The sequence below is a fragment of the Amphiprion ocellaris genome, chromosome 9 (genome assembly GCF_022539595.1).
Source record: "Amphiprion ocellaris isolate individual 3 ecotype Okinawa chromosome 9, ASM2253959v1, whole genome shotgun sequence".
NCBI lineage: Eukaryota > Metazoa > Chordata > Actinopteri > Pomacentridae > Amphiprion > Amphiprion ocellaris.
The window spans coordinates 3,550,643-3,572,038 of record NC_072774.1 but is presented as its reverse complement, the minus strand read 5'-3'; the positions used below and the strand labels follow the sequence as shown (position 1 = coordinate 3,572,038).

The 21,396-nt window shown below is 39.6% G+C and overlaps 1 protein-coding gene across 1 annotated transcript; it reads right to left on the bottom strand.

Moving 5' to 3' along the window:
• Positions 1-5,995: 5,995 nt before the first annotated feature.
• fam189b (family with sequence similarity 189 member B) lies at positions 5,996-21,228 on the bottom strand. The gene is made up of 14 exons (XM_023265284.3): positions 20,021-21,228; positions 19,877-19,933; positions 17,706-17,813; positions 17,489-17,605; positions 16,351-16,458; positions 15,116-15,276; positions 14,904-15,003; positions 13,590-13,662; positions 12,359-12,653; positions 10,468-10,793; positions 10,349-10,390; positions 8,963-9,138; positions 7,702-7,848; positions 5,996-7,622 (listed from the first exon to the last, which is right to left on the bottom strand). The coding sequence occupies exons 1-14, from the start codon at positions 20,252-20,254 to the stop codon at positions 7,368-7,370; spliced, it is 2,199 nt and encodes a 732-aa protein (XP_023121052.2). The 5' UTR covers positions 20,255-21,228; the 3' UTR covers positions 5,996-7,367.
• Positions 21,229-21,396: the final 168 nt, after the last annotated feature.

Here is a 21,396-nt window from a genome sequence, read left to right as displayed (position 1 = left end):
GGACTTAGAAAATGTCAGCCCTCAGACTGTCTGAAGGTTCAAACTAACAGAGAACTACTCAGGAACTTAGAGGATATCAGTCCTTGGACTGTCTGAAAGTTCAATGTAACAGAGAACTACTGTGGAACTTAGAAAATTTCAGCCCTCAGACTGTGTGAAAGCTCAGGTCCTGAGGACTCGGGAGGTGTGGAGGCTTTGGAAAGTCTTGGAACTGAGGGCTCCACCCTCCAGCACAAAGGCTGAAGTCCAACCTCCTGAGAAAAACGGTCGAGTCGAGACTCGAGTTAAAAAAAAAACTCGAAAACGACAAAAAATAGATGATAAATGCGCAAAAAAAAGAAGAACTAGTATCTGAGCAAGTAGCTCAGGGGGATAAGAAGAGGACTACCAAGCGGAGGGTCGCAGGTTCAAGACCCGCCACTGGCAGTTTTCTTTCTTTGTCTTTGTCAGGATTTTGAGAAAAGTTTAAGAACTGTCTGGTCTTGAACCAGCAACCTGCAGCTCCATAGGCAAATCCTTAACTCACTGAGCTACAGATCAGATGAAAAGAAATAATTTCGTCGTCCCTTTGACATCGTGGATCCTGAAGTGACCACATGGGCAGGTCAAGGCGGAGTCTGGGTGGAGTCAGGGCGGAGAGTAGGCGGGGAGGTGGGTGGCGGCCTCCCCCCTCTACTCCCCCACCGCCCACCACACCTTCCCCCGCCCGACAAGTTCTTCGAGTTTCCACGAGTTCTTCGAGTCTCGACAGGTTTTCCCGAGTTTCTGGAGTTTCCACCAGGTCCGAGGCAGAACAAGTTGTCATGAAGAGGTGTTGAAGTCGGCCAGGATGGACTGACTTTTTACAGCGACTAGAAGGAAGACCACTAGAAGAGCAGGTCTTTAACCACCATCCATAAAATCCATGGAGTCGCTCCAGAGAAATGAAGGGAGGCCAACTTTTATCAACCTCCATCCAGATGTTCAACTTGATATCTTTACTTGGACATTTTTAGCACCACAAACCTTTAGTATCACACCTTATCATCATTTATTCGGACTTTAATGGAATCCATCAGCAGATTTAGTTTTTGTTCACAAACTTCATTCTTGTCGTCGTGGGACTGCAGTATTTAAAACTCTTCCTTCTATTTGACCTCATGTTTATTAGTTTTAGTGGAGAAAGTTCTTTTAATTATCAGTCTATTAAAAACCAAATAATAAACTGGATTAGTCAAGAGGGTTAATTTCTTACTTTGACATATTTCAGATATGACAAAAAAATAAATAAAAATACAGCATCTTGAGACAATTTGACCTGTAATTGGCGTTATATAAATAAAATTGAATTCAAATTGTATGTATCTTGTAATGTTGGAGTAGTTCAGCCATATATGTTGGAAAACACATTTTCTTTGTCGATTAATCTGTTCATTGTTTTCTCCACTAATTCATTTCTTGTTTTGGTTTATAATATGTCAAACCCAAATATATTCAGTTTACTGTCATAAAAACCAAAAAGATTTACATTTATGATGCAGGAATCAGGCAGTTTTTCACTTTTTATCTTAGTTTAGTCAGAAAGATAGTTGATAATGTGTGAATTGTTGCAGCTTGTGAGCCGTAAAAGGTTTTAATCTTTGGGGCCGAGTGTCAGAAAACATTTAGAAACCAACATCAACAAAACACTCAAAGATTTGAACATCATTGAAGGGAAATCCAACTTTTGCATGACAATGTCTAATTACAGGACATTTATTTCCAACGTAAATGTGTGATATTCATCCTCTGGAGATTTCTCTTCACATCCTCTTCCACCTGGACTGGTTTGGTCGGGAACATGTGCAACAAACATTTGAAAAACTGCACTTTAACATCAATGAATGACACTGAAGTTTAATCTCTACATAAATGAGACTGAGAATTCACAGACTTTTCTCTGTGAATTCTGAGAAATAATTTCCTATTTAATGACAGAGCTACACATCTTAACTCAGTCTCATGAAAACAGACTCTAATTCAGTGTCATCCATCCATATTAAAGTGCACTTACCCAAAATGTTTGTTGCATGAGCTCCAACAAAACCTGTCCAGGTAGAAGGCCACTTTGACAAACAGGAAGTGGACGATTCCAAGCAGATTTATAGAAGGGGGAACCGGACTGTACTAAGTGTGGCCGAGCATAGAGGGGTGTTTTGTGGGTTTTTAAGGCTAATACTGATTATTGGTGAGACATTTGGAGTAGATATTCATTTACAGTCAATGAAAGTATTTAAAATCTTGGAGTTAAACTTAGAAGAACACAAACTCTAACAAAAAACTTTGTTGATACGTTTTTGTTTTCTTTACAGATGTTAAGTTAAAGGAGTTTTATTCATGACGTATAACCAATCAAATCACTCCAGAAGACAGAGCGACCACAGGTAGATAAAGGTTCAGAGCCAAAGTAGCGCCATTTTTAAATTTATTTATTACCGTAAATCAGTAAAAAATAAAATACTGCTAATCAGTAAATCAGTCAGCCCACAATTACTACAATTCTACAATGTATGTCTCTTTCCTTTGACTTGTTATTTGTACAATATACGATGTAAATGATGGTGTTTTTTCATACCAAAGGCTATACTATGATGTTTTCTAAGAGACATACGATGCTACTCTGGTTGTTCTGGCCGCTGCACTCCTCCTCTGTTGTTTTCTGGATTGTACTCAGCTGCATGCCTTCGTCCATCCGGCCTCCGTTGACTCGTCCCGCCTGCCGTCTCTGGAACTGAAGCTGGATTAGAACAGACCAAAGTACAGTCCAATCACGATGCCAGCTGCCTCTCAAAAGGCTCCTTCATCTGGCAGGTGGCGCCACTTCTTCTGAGGGGAAGCTGAGCTGGTCCAGCAGAACTATGGAGATGTGTTCCAGTGGTTGGTGGATGTGAGGGGAGATAGAGAGGGACCTTTGAATTGTTCACAAAGGAAAACAAGGAACCCATTGGTAGTTTTAGTTTAGGATGCTACTGCGGTGTGTTTTTGGGTTTTAAGAGGTGAACAGGAAGAGTTTTTTTTCGTATTGATTATCTTTTACTTTGTTCCTGGTTGGAATGCCCATCAATGTCAACATGAAGTTCGCTTTTAGTTGTGTTTATTTATTTTTATTTTACTAACACCCATTTGTTTTTAACCCCCTCACATGTTGTGTTGTTGTAAACTTACTCTTTCAAATAAATTCTTGTCTAACCCTCTGGAAACCAGTGTTTGGACTGTTTTTGTGTTGCTCCTCACCTACTGACAGCTGTGGACTAAAGGCTATACTGTGACGTTTTTAGAGCGACATGCTATACTATGATGTTTGTTGGGTGACATGCTATACTATAGGCTTTTTTTAACTGACATATTACTGTGACTTTTTTTTGTTTTAGTTTTTTTTTTTTTTAAGCAACATATAAGAATTCGAACAGTTTTAAAAGTTACTATACTTTTACTTGTGCAATGAAATTATTATTCTATGGCATTTTTTAGATGACATATTATACTCTGATGTTTTCTTGAATTACATACTATTTTGACAATATACTGCACTATGACATTTTTTGAACCACATATCATACATGACAATTTTAGGCAACATCCTATCATTTTGCGCTTTTTGAACCACATAATAATCTATGTTTTGTTTTTTTCTTGCCAACATGCTATACTATGAACTACAGGCCATACTATGTTATTCTTGAGTAAAGCATACTATACTTTGACATTTTCTGAACTACATCCTATACTATGGCGTTATACACAGAGTGCTTTGGTTACATGTTGATTTATAATCTAGATTTTTTTCTGTTTTGTTTTTTGACAGGATTACCACAGACCTGACTATGAACACTGTTGACACCCACCTCAGGGAGACGCTGCCTAAGATCTCAAGGCTGCTTGGTCGTGGTCTTTCTGGCACGTACTCTTCCAAGATGAGCCGGGAAGTTTAACACTGACGGAATGACACCAGGTCTAAGCCGACAAACTTCCACTTCCTCCTCAACCCATAGTCTCTGGGAAACCTACATGGAGTAAGAAAAGTAGACAGAGAAGTAATTAAGTCTGTACACAACATATTAAAAAGAAATCATGCTAATAAATTAAGTACAAAGAACCGAATTCGCCAATATACTGGAGACCAGAGCTATTTAATTTGATAAGTATAACCTTGTTTAGTAACATTTCAATTATTTGAGAGCAGTCCTAAAGAACTGCCTGTAATCTGAATCATAAAATGGGTTTGGAGGAAGAACATAGATGATAATCTGGATATACATGAGTTAGGCTTTATAACTACTATTGGTAGTATTGGTGGTAGTAATAGCAATGTGACTACTACTAGTACTAGTGGTGGTAGTAAACTACTGCTGCTGATACTGGCACTGCTACTACAACTTGTAATACTATTACAAATGCTGATACTACTTCTACGACTCTAACAGCTGTTTATACTACTACTGCTGCTTGTACTTTTAGTATTATTACTACTTCTTGTACAACTATACTACAGCTACTATTAATCGTCTGGTATTTGCTTGTCAAGCTGCTAGCTCGCCTTAGCGTTTTGCTAGTGGCTAACTAGTTAGCTCTCATAGACTGGAAGCTCTCAACAAGATTTCATAATGAAAAAAGAGCCAAAAACTATTCTTACCTATGAAAAGTCATTCCAAGTTTCCTTGTCTCAATCGTACGACGTAGTGTGTAATTGTATGCAGCACAGTGAGCCGGCATACTTGTTGTTTACGTTTTCACGCCGTCTACATCCACGGAATGCACTGAAACTTTGGCCCCACTAGCTTAGCCTCGCTGTAGCACGCAGCTCAAAGGGGCGTGTCCTATCTACTCATTCATATCTATGAGAACAACGATGGCTGCACATAAGGACGCCTGACGTTGATTAGCTGCGTAAATACCATTATATACAGTCTATGGTAAATACGTATGTGAATCGCATCATTGGCTGCAGCAGCCAGTCACCGGTCACTCACTGACTCACATTGAAAAATAGCACAGAATGAATTGTTACGTGTTTATTTTATTTACAATTTAGGTTGGATTTCTTTTTTGTCATCCTGTGGGTCAAAATTGACCCATTTTAAAGTTTGAAAATGTGGGAAAAAAAAAATTCACAGTGAAACTTCTGATGTCCACATTTTCAACACTTTTGGGAAATCTTTGAACATTTTTTGGTGGAAAAAAAGAAATGTTAAAAATGTTTCTTAAGAACATTCACAAAAAAATCAACCAAAATCCAGCGAATTTCGCTGGAATTTGGTTGATTTTTATGTGAATGTTTTTAAAGAAAATTTTAGAAGTTTTACTGATAAATATGCAATCACTTTAGATATTTTTAGGATTTTTTGGAAGATTTTTACTCAATTTTTGAAAATATTTTCTTTCAAATTTGTGGGATTTTTAAAAAATAAAACTTTTAAGGAAAACTTATTGAAATAAAGGAATTATTGGAATTTTCTTCCTGAAGGTTTTGCAAATTTTCAGAAATTTGGGGAATTTTTTTGCTGAAATTTTAGATTTTTTTTCCTGACAAGGAAACAATATTTTTTGGTGCCCGTAAATGAAGACAACAGGAGGGTTAACAAGGGGGGTGATTACTTTTTTACACAGGGCCTGGTAGGTTTGGAAAGCTTTTTACCCTTAAATTAAATCGTCATTTAAAAACAGCATTTTGTGTTTACTTCAGTTATCTCTGTCTAATACTTAAATTAGTTTGATGGTCTTAAACATTTAAGTGTGGGAAATATTCAAAAAAATAAGAATTTGAGAAGGGGCAAATACTTTTTCACTGCACCGTATATTGCAGTCTATCTGCAAAAGCAAATGTTATAAACTACTCTTTGACCTGCAGGTATTTGATGAAAACAAAAGACATTTTTCGTCGCTAAATAACTGAAAAAAGCACAAAACAACAAAAATGACCGTATTTCATGGTATTGTTTGTCCTCCATAAGATGCACACAACATCAACACATGGCTATTGTCATTTTTACATTTGTCATTTATTTCATTTGTTGAAATACATAACTTGCATTGAAAGTTTTTGCTATTGACACTGCATTTTAAAATCTGGAATAGGTGCCATATTTAGAATACATTTAATTAATCAGGTTTCAAGGCTCTATCCTGCTCGGCCCGCCATACAGATATACATTTCTTCAAATAAATAACGTTTTTTATGCAAGACAGGAGGTAGAAACACAGCTCAGTGCCTTCATCGGGGAGGGGGAAGTGTTCGCCTGTTGTGTTTAAAATTACTGACATACGCGTGAGTGTATCCAAAATGTGCCTTCAGTGATCTTCAATCTCATACAAATATATTAATACACTTTGAAACTCCAGAGCCGCCGGACCCGCCTTGTGTTCGACACACAAAGCAGCCTGACCGCATAATAAAATCATCTGTACATTTACTGCATGTAACCGTGCACTTTAGACCTCTTTAACTTCCAGGACCGGCATCACGGATGTGCTCTTGAAACCCTATTGAAATCAAATTAGGGATGCAGAGGCCGCATCTTTGGAGCCATCTGGCAGGGAAAAACTATTGGGAGCGCTGCACGTCTTTTTTTACAATCCCTTTTCCTTCAGCTAAAACACTTGAAAGTGGCTACTATCATGGGGCTCAGGGGTGCAAGAGGAAAAAGAAGCATCGTCAAAACATGCAGATAGAGACATTCGGAGGACTTAGATACACAGACGGTCGGGAGCTAATGCACAAAGTTTCCTGCTTTATCGCGGCAAAAACATGCACAAATGAAACCGCCGTGTCCCGGGGAGGAACGGGCCACCCACGGAGAGAGTTCGTTTCAAAGACTGTGGCGTGCAATAATGTTAGAAAGCTGTCGTGTAGGTGGACAAAAGAAAGAAAAAACGAAATTAGCAACTCTTCTTCAGTGTTCGTCCTCGCCGGTTTATCTTACACCGTTCCCTTGATTATTGAGATGCATTTTTTCTTTTTTTTTCAATCAATGGAAGACAAAATGATCCGTGATCGCCTCACTTGGAGCGATCCCAAGGATGCAAATGTACAAAGGAGGCCGGAAGCAACCCATAACTGACTGAATGTACGTGAGTGGTCAGTCGTCGTAGCGATGAAGGGATGAGTTCTGTCCATCCGGAAGAAGGAGAAAAGATGCTTCTGGTAGGCTGGTCTGATAGAAGAGGAGGTAAAGCATCTAGTCGAACCAGACGGAGCTCCAGGCTGATGTTCGGATGACAAAGAGCACCACTGAATAAGGCCATTTGCTCTGTTGGCTGCGGGAAATGGAGGCAAAAAGGAGGAAACAATTTCACCAGACTGGATGTTTTCCTTTCACTCCCCGCATCCCTGCCTCCCGTTCCCCTCCTCCTCACAGCACCGACTCTGAATATAGAGCTCCGGATGAACCGTGCGGCGGATGAGGCGTCACCAGCCGGCGCAGCGAGGCCGAGGATGAGGAGCTTAAATCCCCACAGCTGCGCAGGTGGATGCCCTCCGGCGACCGGCTGCCGTGGTGCCGGTTGTGTCGGCTGTCGCTGTGGGAGTGGTGGTGCCCGCGGTGGTGGGGGTGGTGGGGGTGGTGGTTGGCGTGTCCTCGGCTGGTGCTCCAAGGAGTCCGCAACACCTGGAGGGTATTTTAACGCGTTTACGTCTAGTTAAATGCAACGAACTGGAGATAACACGGAGGTGAGGTGTTGTCGTACCTGCTCCAAAGGTAGGTGGTTGGTGGTGGCGCCCTCGGTTCCACTCCTCCTCTTGGGCCCCTGACCCGGACTCCCAGCATGCTCGGAGGAAGGTGACAGGTTGCGTTTGGAGCGCTGCAGGAAGCGAGCCACCAGAACTCGAGTAACCTGAAGGAAAACACAAGACAGTATGTATGTGTCTTCTTCCAGCTTCTGCAGACTGGGAATCATCTTGTTTATCCTCAGACATTCATCTAGAAATGTCATCAACACCTTCTGACCTCATGCAGCCCCATATCATCATACTTCCACCTCCATGCTTCACTGTCAGGACTATGCATCCACTGTGGTAGTCCTGGTCAGGTTCACACCAAACATGCTGGACTCCATCTGAGAACAACTCATTTATCTTCATCTGACCAAAGAATGTTCTCCAACATTCATCAGGCTTCTTTTCATGCATTTTAGCTAAGTTTAACTTGTCTTCTTGTACCAAAAAAAGTGTTTTTTGATGTTCTTCACTGTCTGGGCTTTGTAGAAACTCTGATTTCCATTGATAACTCCTGTACCGAGTGTGAAACAGCTGCTGTCTGTTTTTCACAGCTGGATTGTGAAAGTAGTTCACTGTCTGTGGAGTCATTTTAGGAGGACAACCACTGCAGCCATGATTAGTGCTACTATGACTCCTTCTAAGGAGGTATCCTGATTACTGCTGACTGTGTTTCATAGATTTTTTCTGATCTTCCTGGATCATTTTCCATCTCTGTGAAGACTCACAATCAGATTCTTCAGTTTCTAATGATTCTTTTCCATGTGGAGCCATTATGCAGATAGACACAAAAGTAGAACCAAAACTCAAAGTCCAGGACTGCAGCCCTGATTAGTGGCACTGTGGCTCCTTCTATACCTCCTGACTACTGCTGACACCTGGTTTCATAGATTTTTTTTCTGATCTTCCTGGATTCTTTTCCATCTTTGTGAAGTCTCACAGTCAGACTTTTCAGATCCTCTGTACAATACATTTCCATGTGGAGCCATGATGCAGACATAGATAGACGCAGTCCATAAAACTGAGAGAGATTATTTCGAACCATGTTCATGCAGATAGATTGATTGGAAATCACATTTTCTCTCACCGATTATCTACTTTGGGCCCTGAATTTTCAATATAGATTTCCAAACTATTTGTTTTTGACAAATAAGAAGGAATACTTGACCGTTCAACTAAGAAATAGTGCGGTTATTAAGAGGCGTATCTTCCATCTACAGTTGTGTGACGTACCTTGAGGTCTCCGAGGGATCGGTGGCAGTCTTTAGGTAAACGTAGTGGTGAGGATGGAGCAGGTTTGGAGGGAACCTGGACTCCTGCAGCTGCAGACTTCATGCTGCCTTTTCTGGGCAAAGCTGCGGCAGGAGGCAAAGAAGTTCTGGGCAACAGACAGGCCTCAGAGGACGGACCTGGTAGTTAGAAAAAAGATAAGAATTTAATCACAAATTCTTATAACTGGTCAACTGCAGAAGTATGCTGAAGTCTGCAAATGAGGCGTTATCTCATTAATTTACAGAGCAGAAATCAGAATATTGGAAAGATTACTTAAATGACTGTCAGTAGCCAGGAAAAATCTATTTTCTCCATGTTTTGTAGAAATAAAATATTCTATAAATCCATTTTTAGATGATATATGAACAAAATCCTCTGTAAAAACCTTCAGAATACAGACAAGAATACATTTGGAATGTTTGGTGGATGCAAGAGCTGCTAAAATGGAGATTTCTGGATAAGAAGAGTGAAAAGTAACTTAATATTGTAAAATTTTGTACATTTTCATTGAGAAAACACTGTTTTCAAGTTAAAAAAAATCATAATGAAACCTCCCCAGCTGATTGCTTACACATGTGCAATGTCCATAATAGACAATATGTAGTAAAATAAACACCTTAATATGTATTTTCAACTTTTTGCTTCCACTTTGTTTGAGAGAAGACCTGGTGTGGAAGCAAAATGTCTCTCAAAACTGACCATTGCAATCAAAAATAGGACATTTGTGCCTGCAGTGTTTTGCCGTAATGGTAAATATTCTTTCTATCTGTATTTTTCTTGTAGAATAAAAGTCAAAATTGACCAGTGCATGAAAAAATCAGTTTTTTTACTTGCAGTATTTCATCTTAATGGCAGATATTTTTCTATTTGATCGATCTATCTCTGTATGTTTCTTGTAAAATAAAAGGTTTTAACCGATATTCCTCAGATGTATTTATGATGCAGTATTTTAGGGTAACAAATATTAATAAAGACACTGATCATACAGAAATACAGAGAAGTTTTATCAGATTGTTTCCTGTTGGTTTGGAGTCATTTGTGAGAATAATGTGGTTTTAGTTGAAGCTAAAATAAGACTAGAACATTTTAGAATCAATCTTTTCAACTTTCCCCAAACACGACTTAAAACATTTTAAATTAGATTTTCTTTTCAATTTGTAATATTTTGACTGAGATATAAACCTGTCTACTGCAGTGAATTTAATACATGAGCCATTTAAAATACATTTTAAAGCAAAAATTTTACACATAGAAAGGGTATAAAACTTCCCCAGTTGATTATTAATGTCTTAATAACACTGAGACTCTTGAATATCATCTTTAAGTTCAATAAATATGAACTCCTACCTGTGTCTATAGATGCTTTGCTGCCTCCGGAGCCAAAGTCGACTGCAGAACAGACGATAAAAGAAGAAATGATTAAATTACACTAATGTGACGGATGTATTAATGAGTCCTGGACTCACCTGTGTCGGTGGAGGATCCGAGGCCCGGCTCGCTGTGAGACCTCACCAGGCGTAAGAACCCGTCGCCGTCCACCTTCACGTTCTCTCCATCCTTCTCGCTCCGTCCGGCCGTCCGTCGAAGGTACAGCGGCTGACGAGGAAGCTGATCGCCGGCAACAGAGGAGGCCGAACCCGGGAGAACCGAGGAGGCTCCCTGGCCGGACGGGGTGGAGGGTCGGACCCGGATCTCTGGGATGAAACTCTGCTGAGGAGACGTGGAGGCTCCGATGGCCTCCAGCTGGGAGCAGCTGCTGGCCAACATGGCCTGACGACGAAGCACCGGAGACCTGGAGGACCGGACAGGAGAGCAGAAGGTAAGACTTCCTGCAAGAGTTTAATCTCAAACTTAGCTAGATTCTCCAACAATAGTGCAGAAATAATCTGCCTGTCCAAAAAAAAGTCCCCACTTGGATATAAATAAGCAAATAGTTAAGATCCTTCCATTGGATAATTACTGCAGTGATCAAACAACTTATTTAACCCTAGCTGATGCAGTGAGGAGCTTCTCATTTCTTAAATGTTGGAAGACATATCCTGTGGTCATGGAAAGGATGTTAATCTGTCTCAGAAGGGTCAAATTATTGGCCTGCATCAAGCAAAGAAAACAACTAAGGAGATTTCTGAAACTACTAAAATCAGGTTAAGAACCATCCAACACATCATTAAAACCTGAAGAATAATCTATAATGAAATAACTGAGATAGATGCATCGTTTCTTCTGGAGACTCACTCTGTTCTTTTTCCTGCTGTGTAAAGTGGATTATTGTGGGGAATTTTTCGAATTCTGCTGCTCAAATGCAATAATATTTGTAGTTTTTACTAGAAGACTGGAACTGATTTGATCACTGAAGTGCAGTAAAATCCGCCCACTAATGTCAGCGTGATTTATTATATTATATCATAATATTATATTTGGTGTATAAGCTGCTGCAGAATGTTTGGTTAACTCGGTACGTCCAGCAGGACCATCGGTGTTTCCTGAACCATCAATTACAGGCAATCTGAATGTACCCTACTGTTCAAAAGTTTGGGGTCACCCAGATAATTCCATCTTTACCCATGTGCTAACATAACTGTACAAGGGTTTTATAATCATCAATGGGCCTTTCAACACCATTAGCTGACACAATGTAGCATTAGAACACAGGAGTGATGGTTGCTGGAAATGTTCCTCTGTACCTCTATGGAGATATTCCATTAAAAATCAGCTGTTTAATTGTCATTTATCACACTAACAATGTCTACACTGGATTTATCATTCATTTAATGTTATCTTCATTGTAAAAAAAATGGTTTTCTTTCAAAAATAAGGACATTTCTAAGTGACCCTAAACTTTTGAATGGCAGTGTATGTTGGAGGTTTAATCGGTCATCCAGGTCAGTAGGTGGCGCTGTGGTGAAAAAACAAGGGTCCTAGAAATGTGGTCCTGAAACCAAAGCTGAGATTTGGTTAATTTTCACTCAAGGAACCATATGTCACATACAATCAGTTCAAGGACAATCGGAAAGTTGGAGATTGTTTCTGTTCCTACAGTTTCTGACGGGTAGATGGTCTCATTTTGGTGATATCCTTCAAGAAATACACCTTTAAAATTGACTGGAGGTTTTGGGGTTCAACACCTTCTTTGAATCAAACCTCAAAAAGTCTTGTTTTGGTGGAAATTGAATTTAAAAACTGCCAAAACCTGGTTTAAGACAATTTGTCCAGCTGCAGCTGTTGTGATGTTTCAGTCTGAAGAGATTTATCTCTGTTTATTTTAGCAAACAAAAGTCTTTGAGCGTAAAATGTGATGCTGATGATGTCACTCTACCTTGATGATGCGTAGTTTACCCCCTGATGATGTCACTCTACCTGTAGGTGGTGGTGGCGGTGCTGGGGGAGGAACAGGAGTTGGACCTCTCCCCCCTGATGAACCTTCTGGCCTTTGGTCCTCCAGCCAGCGGACTCTCCGGTGTTTGACACAGCGGCCCTCTGAAGCTGAAGTACTCCCCTCCGTCTCCCCCGTCTCCCGCCTCGCCGGCACTCCTGCTGCCTCCCCCGTGGTGCCTCAGGCCCACCTCCATCAGACAGGAGTCCTCGGAGGGGGACGAGTCGTCGGGGATGTCCACGATCTCAGACATCAGCAGAGAGCCGCTGTCCATGGACACTGGAGAGGAGAAACCTGAGCTTTTAATATCAGTTTGGAGCATTTCTGTACTATTTCCTGAATATTTTTTAAACTGTTGTTTTCAGATAACTAGTAAATCAGACAAAAAAGTGATAATGTACATGTTAACCATCAAAAAAGAAAATTGTGACTAAACTGTAAAAAATGTCAAACATTTTGTATATTAAATATAAATGGTATATTATTGTTTGTTTGTTTTTTTTTTTTACAATGTTGGACCATAAATTTTTCCTTTGAAAAAAAATATTTAAATTTGATGTTTATTCTACAGACTTTAAAAATGACAAAGTATTTTTTTAAACTGTGATTTTCACATCATAACTAGCAGAAATTAGAGAGTAAAGTATAAATCTACATGTTGGGGAAAAAAAAAACTTTTTAAACAATGTTTGACCCAAAAATTCTACTTTGTTTTGTTGCTGCTGTTGTTAAATTAGAAAAAAAAAATACATTTAAAAAAAAAAAAAAAAAATGGTTGCTATTATTTGAAGAAAAAAAAACTGTAAGGACTGGAAAAATGGTAAATAATTAAATTTTGTACTTTGACTGTTTCCCTGTTTTAACTGAATTACAGATATCCAGTACTTGAATCGTAAAAACGCCATTATTTTACAGGTATTTACTGTTATTTTCACAGTTTTTGAACTTTACAGTATTCCATGGCTTTTCAATGTATTCTTTTTTGTCACATTTTAAGTTTTACTGACTGATTTTTCTATTTAAAGTCAGAAAATTGTCAGGAATAATTACTAGTTTCCACCAATAAAACAAATAAAACCAGAAACATCCTCACTCTTGAGGTGGAGCTGATATTAAACATGATGATTAAATAATGTGTAATATGTCTTCAGACTAACTTCCAGTCTATTGATTAATCAATAAATGCCTCTTTAACATCGCGAGATGTTTTCAAACCTTCTCCGCTGAAGGCAGTCGACGTTCCTCGTTCTCCAGACAGTTCGGTGCCGTGAGGGTCGAACACAGTCGTCTTTATGTCCAAAAACACACAAAGATCAGCATTTTTCAGACACAACTCACAAAAATACTTAAAATCAACGCCAGAATCATTCAAAGTCATGGAAAATTTAGATTTACAGACAATTTATATTTGAGCATTAGGCTTCTTCTGGTTGGAAATCACATAAAGCAGCGGCAAACGACACAAACGAGACAAAAAATGTCAAAAGCGGGAAACAAAACAGCAAATAAGTAGACAACCAACACAAGTGAGAGAAAAAAACACAAAACGACAACAATGAGAAACAAAACGACAAAAGTCAGACAAAAAAACAACAAAAACAAGACAAAATATTATAAAAATGAGACACAAAATGGCAAAAAAAATTAGACAAACAACACGAAACAAAACAAAAAAGAGACAAAAAATTTGACAAAAAAAGTTACAAAGCAATAAAAAAATTGCCAAATGACAAAAACGAGAAACAAAACAACAACGTGAAACAAATGACAAAAGTCAGACAAAAAAAATACAAAAAACAACACAGACAAGACAAAATATTACAAAAATGAGACACAAAATTACAAAAAAATGAGAAAAACGAGAAGCAAAACTAGACAAAAAGATTACAAAGCGACACAAAAATGGACACAAACAAGACAAAAAAATGACAAAAAAAAGGGAACAAAACAACAAAAAATAGACAAAAAAACCCCACATGCGAGACAGAAAGGAAACACAAAGCAACAAAAATGAGAAACAAAATGACAAAAACATGAGAAAAACATCAAAAGTCAGACAAAAAAATACAAAAAAACAACAAAAACAAGTCAAAATATTAAAAAAAAGAGACAAAAAATGACAAAAGAACAATGAACAATCTAGTATTTTACTTTATGATCCAAACAACTTGTCATGGTCTAGAAATTATTTTAATTTTATAGTTTTACAAATTTACAATCTGCAGTTAATGTCTTCTCTGGAATTTTTACACTTTACAAAGTCGGGCCGGATTTGGGCCACGGGCCGCATGTTTGTTCTCGATGGATTCGGGTCTGGGCAACAATTTCTAAGGTAAAAATGTAAAATAAACACATAGAAATAAGTAAAATTCCTCTTTCACACCTCTAACATGATGTGTTACTGTATTTTGTTGCTAGTTTTTGTCATTTCCAATCAGAATAAACCAACTGGTGACATAAAAATTCTCTACAAATCTGAATTTCGCACTGAGATGAATAATTTAGGGTTTAATTTGTACTAATACTCACCTGGCTGGCAGCTCGTTTTCCCATCACAGCTTCGTAAGGAGGAGGGCAGTCGGTCGGATAAAGAGGAACAGGACTCTCCATGGAGCCGTTATACGTGATGCTAGATTCAAAAATATCATTAATATTTTTATTTTCTTACAGTCTGCTGTTGAATCGTGTAAATTCAGAGCTACAGGAGTGATAATAATTCATTTTAGGTGTCCGTTCGGTACCTCTGAGCGTCGGTCTCGGAGCTGCAGGTGTATTCTGGAGGGTAGTACGGCGGCGGAGGGATGGGCGGAACAAACTCCTCAAAGTCCATGATGTTGGTGAGGAAGGCGTCCTGAGGAGTGGTGCATTCTGGGTTGACAGAGCGAGAGCGATGAGGCGCCAGCTGGACGGAAACAGACAGAGACGAGTCAAGATCCACAACAAATAGACTCTGGGAAATCTCTCCTAACCCTCCGAACAACAGAGCCCACTGCCAGGCACGCTATTTTTAAAAAATCTGCAAAAATACACCGATTGTCACAGAGAGAAAGTTTGAAAACAGTAAAAAAAAAATGTGGATTTTGAACTTTAGGACGAGCCTTTAATGTATATCATGTGTGACATGTGGTTCTGTCGGGTAAATTAACCAAATCTAAGCTTAAAATCATCAGATTTTATTTTTAAAAAGCCATATTCTACACATTTTATTTGACCCTCCTGTTGTCCTCAGTTACTGGCACCAAAAAATAATGTTTCCGTGTCTGAAAAAAATCCAAAAATTCAGAAAACAAATTCCCCAAATTTCGGAAAATTTGCAAAACCTTCAGGAAGAAAATTCCAATAATTCCTTAAAAGTTTGGGAAATCTTTGAGCATTTTTGGTGGAAAAAAAGAAATGTTAAAAATGTTTCTCAAGAACATTCACAAAAAAAAAAAAAATCCACCAAAATTCAGCAAATTTCGCTGGATTTTGGTGGATTTTTTTGTGAATGCTCTTAAAGAAAATATTTGAAGTTTTACTGATATATATGGAATCATTTTAGATATTTTTAGGATTTTTTTTGGAAGATCTTTACTCAATTTTTGAAAATATTTACAAGAATTTGGGGGATTTTTTAAAAATAAAACTTTCTAGGGAAACTTTTAAGGGATTACTGGAATTTTCTTCCTGAAGGTTTTGCAAATTTTCAGAAATTTGTGGAATTTTTTTGCTGCATTTTTGGATTTTTTTCAGACAAGGTGCCCGTAAATGAAGACAACAGGAAGGTTAAGCTTCTATATGTGGGAATAAAAGAATAAATATCCAGCCTCAGTAAGGAAAAATGTCACAGGAGCAAAGAAAACGCACAGAAACTGAATCTTCTAAACTGTGACGGCAGCAGAAAGGAGCTGATTTGCAGAGCAGCTGTGACGGTAAAGAAAAAAGCCGGCCGGTTCCATGTGAAACGTGCAGAAATGTGCTGCGTGTCGGAGCTCACCAGGTGCACCAGGTCCAGGGAGAATATGTGGATGCTGCAGGTCACGGTGGACAGCGTGCAGATGATGGTGGACAGAATGCTGAGACCACAAGCACTGAACAGAAGGTCCTGCAGCGAGACAGGCGACCGGGAAAGAAGGATATTTAGCAAGAAAAATGATACATTTTATTTGTGCCTGACATACAAGGACGCTTTACAAGAAAAACAAATACAACAGAACAGATAAAAACTATACATACAAGAAAGAGGCAATAACAGAGAATAAATTGAACAACTGAGTTTTGAGTCTGGATTTGAAAAGAGGCAGAAAGTTGATGTTCCGGATGTGAACTGCAGGCAGTGTTCACACAAAACGAAGATTTGTAAAAGTATGTTGTAAAATATCTACAGTATGAAAGCAATAACACCTCTGGACACTTGGAAAAAAAGTTGGACAATGTTTGTGAAATAAATATATAATTTTGATTACACAAAACAACCAAAGTGAGAAAAATGACACATAAATAAAGAACAGAAATGAAGCAAAAACAACCAAGAGACAAAAAAACAACATAAACGTGACCAAAAAAACAACCGACACGAGACACAAAATGACCACAAAGTGAAAAAAACTGTCCTTGAGACAGGTTAAGCAACCAAAAAGAGACGCATTCGTCACATAACTCAGCTGCATTCCTTGGCGGAGTAATGAATGTTGTGTTTACAGAAGATACAGCCAAAAGAAAAGATGTAGGGGCCCCAGGACAAACTTTAAAACGGGTTAATCTGACCCACAGGACGACACGAGGGTTCAGCTTATTTTGAGTTTTCTTGTAAAATTCAACTCAAAACAAGACAATTTCAAGATTGTTTGACTTAACAAGATATTTAAGATGCATTGTCTTAAAACAAGTCCCTCCATCTGCTGAAATGTCTCTTGTTAAGTGAATTTATCTTAAATCAAGTGGGACGAGACATTTTGACTAAAAATAAGACAAACAGACTTGGTAGGATTTAGAGTTTTTGCAGTGAGAGATATGAATAAAAGCAGTCCAGGTGATACCAATGGAGGACAGCCTACTGAGGAGGATGGAGTGAGAAACTGTCGAAGGGACTTCAGCTGCTGAAATGTGTAACCTCTGATGTGGATTCTCAGTACCTTGAGCTGATGGCGGACTGAGTGGCAGTCTGCGTTCAGGTAGAGGACCAGAGTTTCCTCCTCGGTGATGGAGCAGGGATGAGTCGGTGCGCAGCAAACGCACAATCCGTTCTCCACCTGCACCCAGTTAAAAACGAGAAACATAAAATTCACGGCTATTCCTAACACGTTCCTAGTGCACCTGGCTGGAAGGACAACAGTAGCGAGACGCCTGTACCTGGCAGGTGAGCATCGACTTGACCATCTGTGCGTTCTGACAGGAGAGCATCGAACCGGCCAGACTCAGGATCACACACACAGCAGACAGCAGCATGAACAGAGACACCTGTGCAGGTAAACATACACACAGAGACGGCTGTTTAAAGGTTGAACCACGGTGAGTTTACAGGCAGAAACTACAGCAGGACATTAACCCTCATGTCGTCCTGCGGGTCAAATTGACCCGTTTTAAAGTTTGAAAGTGTGAAAAAAATTATATTTTCACAGTGAAACTTCTGATGTCCCCATTTTCAACATTTTTGGGAAATCTTTGAACATTTTTGGTGGAAAAAAAGAAATGTGTCTTAACCCCCTCTGTTGTCCTCATTTACGGGCACCAAAAAATATTGGTTTCCTGTCTGAAAAAAAATCCCAAAATTCAGCAAAAAAATTCCCCAAATTTCTGAAAATTTGCAAAACCTTCAGGAAGAAAATTCCAATAATTCCTTAAAAGTTTCCCTTAAAAGTTTTATTTTTAAAAAATCCCCCAAATTTGGCAAGAAAATTCTTGTAAATATTTTCAAAAAATGACTAAAAATCTTCAAAAAAAATCCTGAAAATATCTAAAGTGATTCCACATATATCAGTAAAACTTCTACTATTTTCTTTAAGAACATTCACAAAAAAATCAACCAAAATCCAGTGAATTTCGCTGGATTTTGGTTGATTTATATGTGAATGTTCTTAAAGAAAACATTAGCGGTAGAAGAATGCATGCTGAGCCAACAGTTCTTTCCTTCTATTTTTCATTTTTCCTTGAGATTTAGTAAATCTCAACCGGACTCTGTATTTTGAACTTTTTTTTTTTTTTTTTAATTGTCTGATTATGTTTTGAACTTAGAGGACTGAATTGTATTGGTTTGCATAAATTAGATACTTTCTATTTTATTTTATTATTTTGTGGTCTTTTCATTTAATTAACTGTATTTGCTGTTTTCCTTGATTTACATTGAGTGTTTTTGTTTTGATACATTCGGTTAAAAAAGAACTTCGTGTTGTTTCTGTTGTTTCATTAGTTTTCCTCCACCTCCAAAAGCCGTAACTAACCAAACAAACAAGCCCTGTTCTGTAATTAATTTTTTATCAATAATATCAATTAAATATCACATCATATGTGTTACACAAAGTATTTAAAAAATGTAAAAAAAATCTATAAATCAAAATACAATCAACAGGTACAAATTTAAATAAATTAATAAATAAAAAATTTAAAATATTTAAAAACAGCATAGACATAAATAAAAATAAAAATAAAAATAAAATATATAAATAATTATAATATATATATATTTAAAAAGATATATATATATATATATATATATATATATATATATATATATATATATATATATATATATATATATATATATATATTATCTAAAATCTAAAAACATTATAGATTTTATATAAAGATATGTAAATGTTTGAACCACAGAGAGTTTACAGCCAAAAACTGCAGAAGGATATTGACTGGCGTGTCATTTTTGACCCTTAGGACAGAATATTAAGACCACACGAGGGTTAATGATGATTCTTCCACTTACAGTAGAGTTAGTTCTGGAGTTCCACAGGGTTCTGTTCTAGGTCCAATTTTCTGAGGCAATATTAGTAGGAAACACTGCATAAATGTCAATTGTTAGGTGGATGACACCCACTTATAACTGGGTGTCATCTGCATAACAACTGAATTTATGCAGTTGTTACGCAGATGACACCCAGTTATATTTATCTATAAACCAACCAGTCAGTTAGACAAACTCCAGGTTTGTCTAAAGGACGTAAAAGCCTGAATGACTTGTAATTTTCTTCATTTAAATTCAGACAAAACCGAGGTTACTGTGTTTGGCAGAAGCTAACTGTCTAACCAGATAGTTATTTTCGATGACACTGTCTCAGCCTCCAGGTTCCTTTAACATCCCCAGAGTTCCTTGAGGTTCTACTGGTTCTATTATGATAACATTATGGTTATCTGTTCACTTATCAGAATCAGCTTTATCGCACAAGGAATTTGTCTTGATAAATGAAACCTACAGTGCTCACGACAAGTCAGACAATTAGTACTACATAAAAGTATAAAAAGATCGATGAACAGGTGAAAAATATACTCTCACAGGTGTGTAGTTTACGTACCACCAGCGTCAGAGGTCTCCTCCATGAGATTATTCCAACTATCCCTGATGCCACCACCTGGAAAGCAGCAGCAGAAACCATCCAATCAGAACCTCTGTTCTTACACTGTGAAGGTTTTATGATTTCACTCAGATTTCAACTTACAAAGAATCCGGCCCAGAACGGACAGGACTGCCTAACCCGGGCTGAGGAGGTGAAGGCCATGCTGGTGAAGGAGAAGGCCAGGACCATGGCTCCCAGGCCCAGGTGGCACAGGCCCAGGTAGAGGAGCAGCCGGGCCCCGCCGGGACCCCGACCGGACATCCCCCTCCGGCTGTCCGACCAGCCTCGAGACCCCGAGGCCGAGGCCACGCTGCTGGAGTCGGAGGGCGAAGGCATGGCCGGTCGGTGTGGAGGAGCGGGTTAGAGCTGGGATCAGGACACTATGGAGGCTGAGCTGCACTATTATGCACCAAAGCGGCCGCTGGCAGGTGCAGCGGCTTCTGCGCAGCGTCCCGACATGCTGCGCACTAACAGTCCGGCTCAGTCCAAGAACTTTGTCAGCAGAAAGTTGAGAAAGGAGCCGCTACAGAGCCCCGGCTCCGTACTCACCTGAGGAAGCCGTCAGCCGGAGAACAGTCCGTCCTCCTGCTCGCTCATTCTCTGTTCTCTCCGCCGGATCTTCACATCATCGCCGCTCTAACTCGCTCTCCGTCCTCCCTCCTCTCGCCCCGTGGCATTGCGGTAACCGGAGAGCAGAGCAGGCCGCAGATTCTGAAGCATCCCAGAGAAAAGAAGCAGAACCGACATGTGGCGGTCGGTCTGTCTGTCGGTCGGTCGGTCGGTCCGTGCGTAAAGTCCGGAGGAGCGTCCGACCTTCCGCCAGGTCCGAGAGGAAAAGAAGATCACAGTAGGAGGAGGAAGAAGCTCGACACGAAGAGACAACAAATATCTGTCATCGATTTACAAACTGCACCAAAAATAGCAGCCAGGCGGGGCGAAGCTTTCCTCTCCGGGCTTCTATCTTTGACTCGCTCCGGGTTTTGTGGTGGTTCTCCCGCACCTTCTCCTCCTCCTCCTCCTCCTCCGCCGCTTCTCTCCTCCCTGCAGTCACGCGGGCATCCCGTTCAGCCCGTGTGTGTGTGTGTGTGTGTGTGTGTGTGTGTGTGTGTGTGTGTACCGGACGTTTACCTCACCGCCTCCCACCACACGTCACATGAACGCGGCAGCAGCAGCAGCTTCTCGTGCCTCTGTGCGTCCGGATGAATCCGTCCAGAGTTCTGCTCCGTTCCTCAGACAGACGGACGGACGGACGGACGGACGGACGGAGGCTGCGAACCACAACCTGCCCTGCGTGATGACAAGGCACGCAGGACGTGCGGGTAGCTCGGGGATGCAGCAGAGAGCGCGCACACGGCGGCGGCACGGAGGTGGAGGTGGTGCTGATGCTGGGAGGGAGGGGTGGTTGCCTAGCGACAGGCTCCGGCTCCTGCTGCTGCAGCATCGATGGAAAAAAATAAAGCAAACTGTAGAGGCTGCAT